Source organism: Antrostomus carolinensis, unplaced genomic scaffold (genome assembly GCF_000700745.2).
Source record: "Antrostomus carolinensis isolate BGI_N321 unplaced genomic scaffold, ASM70074v2 scaffold19892, whole genome shotgun sequence".
In the NCBI taxonomy this organism is placed as follows: Eukaryota; Metazoa; Chordata; class Aves; order Caprimulgiformes; family Caprimulgidae; genus Antrostomus; species Antrostomus carolinensis.
Window position 1 is genome coordinate 1155 of NW_010299246.1, and position 801 is coordinate 1955.

Consider the following 801-nt stretch of genomic DNA (forward strand, 5'->3'; position numbering starts at 1 on the left):
TGGGGACTCGTTGCAGGCTATGGATTCGTGGAGTTCCTCAGCGAGGAAGACGCTGATTACGCCATCAAGATCATGAACATGATCAAACTGTACGGGAAACCCATCCGAGTGAACAAAGCCTCTGCCCACAACAAGAACCTGGATGTGGGAGCCAACATCTTCATCGGCAACCTGGACCCTGAAATCGATGAGAAGCTGTTGTACGACACCTTCAGCGCCTTCGGGGTCATCCTCCAGACCCCCAAGATCATGCGAGACCCCGACACGGGGAACTCCAAGGGTTATGCCTTCATCAACTTCGCCAGCTTCGACGCCTCGGATGCCGCCATCGAGGCCATGAACGGGCAGTACCTCTGCAACCGCCCCATCACCGTCTCCTACGCCTTCAAGAAGGATTCCAAAGGCGAGCGGCACGGCTCGGCCGCCGAGCGGCTCCTGGCAGCCCAGAACCCCCTCTCGCAGGCAGACCGACCCCATCAGCTCTTCGCCGACGCTCCTCCTCCTCCATCCGTCCCCACTCCTGTTGTCACCTCCCTAGGACCTGGTGTCACCCCTCCAGGTGGGTAAATCGTGGCACATTGCCCATCTCTTGTGCCACGCTGGGTGACCTGAGGCTGCTGTGTCCATCCCGGGGTGGCTGCGCTGGGCTGTGCCTCCCGTGTCACCTGGGGAGGCTGGGGGTGGTGGCACTGTGCCCTGGGGGTGACAGTTGGTGTGAAACCCTCAGTGAGGCTGTGGGATCGCTGCAGGCAGCACGACCCAGGGCTGAGCAGAAGGATTCTGCTTCTCTCCACTGTTTTT

The 801-nt window shown here is 60.3% G+C and overlaps 1 protein-coding gene across 1 annotated transcript in view; it reads left to right on the forward strand.

Moving 5' to 3' along the window:
• SF3B4 (splicing factor 3b subunit 4) overlaps nucleotides 1-801 on the forward strand; it is a gene marked incomplete at its 3' end in the record, with an annotated part of 2135 nt that overhangs the window by 1012 nt on the left and 322 nt on the right. Inside the window, exon 2 of the mRNA XM_010162731.2 lies at nucleotides 17-559. Coding sequence (XP_010161033.2) covers nucleotides 17-559 — 543 coding nt within the window. The remainder of the gene's footprint in view (nucleotides 1-16; nucleotides 560-801) is intronic.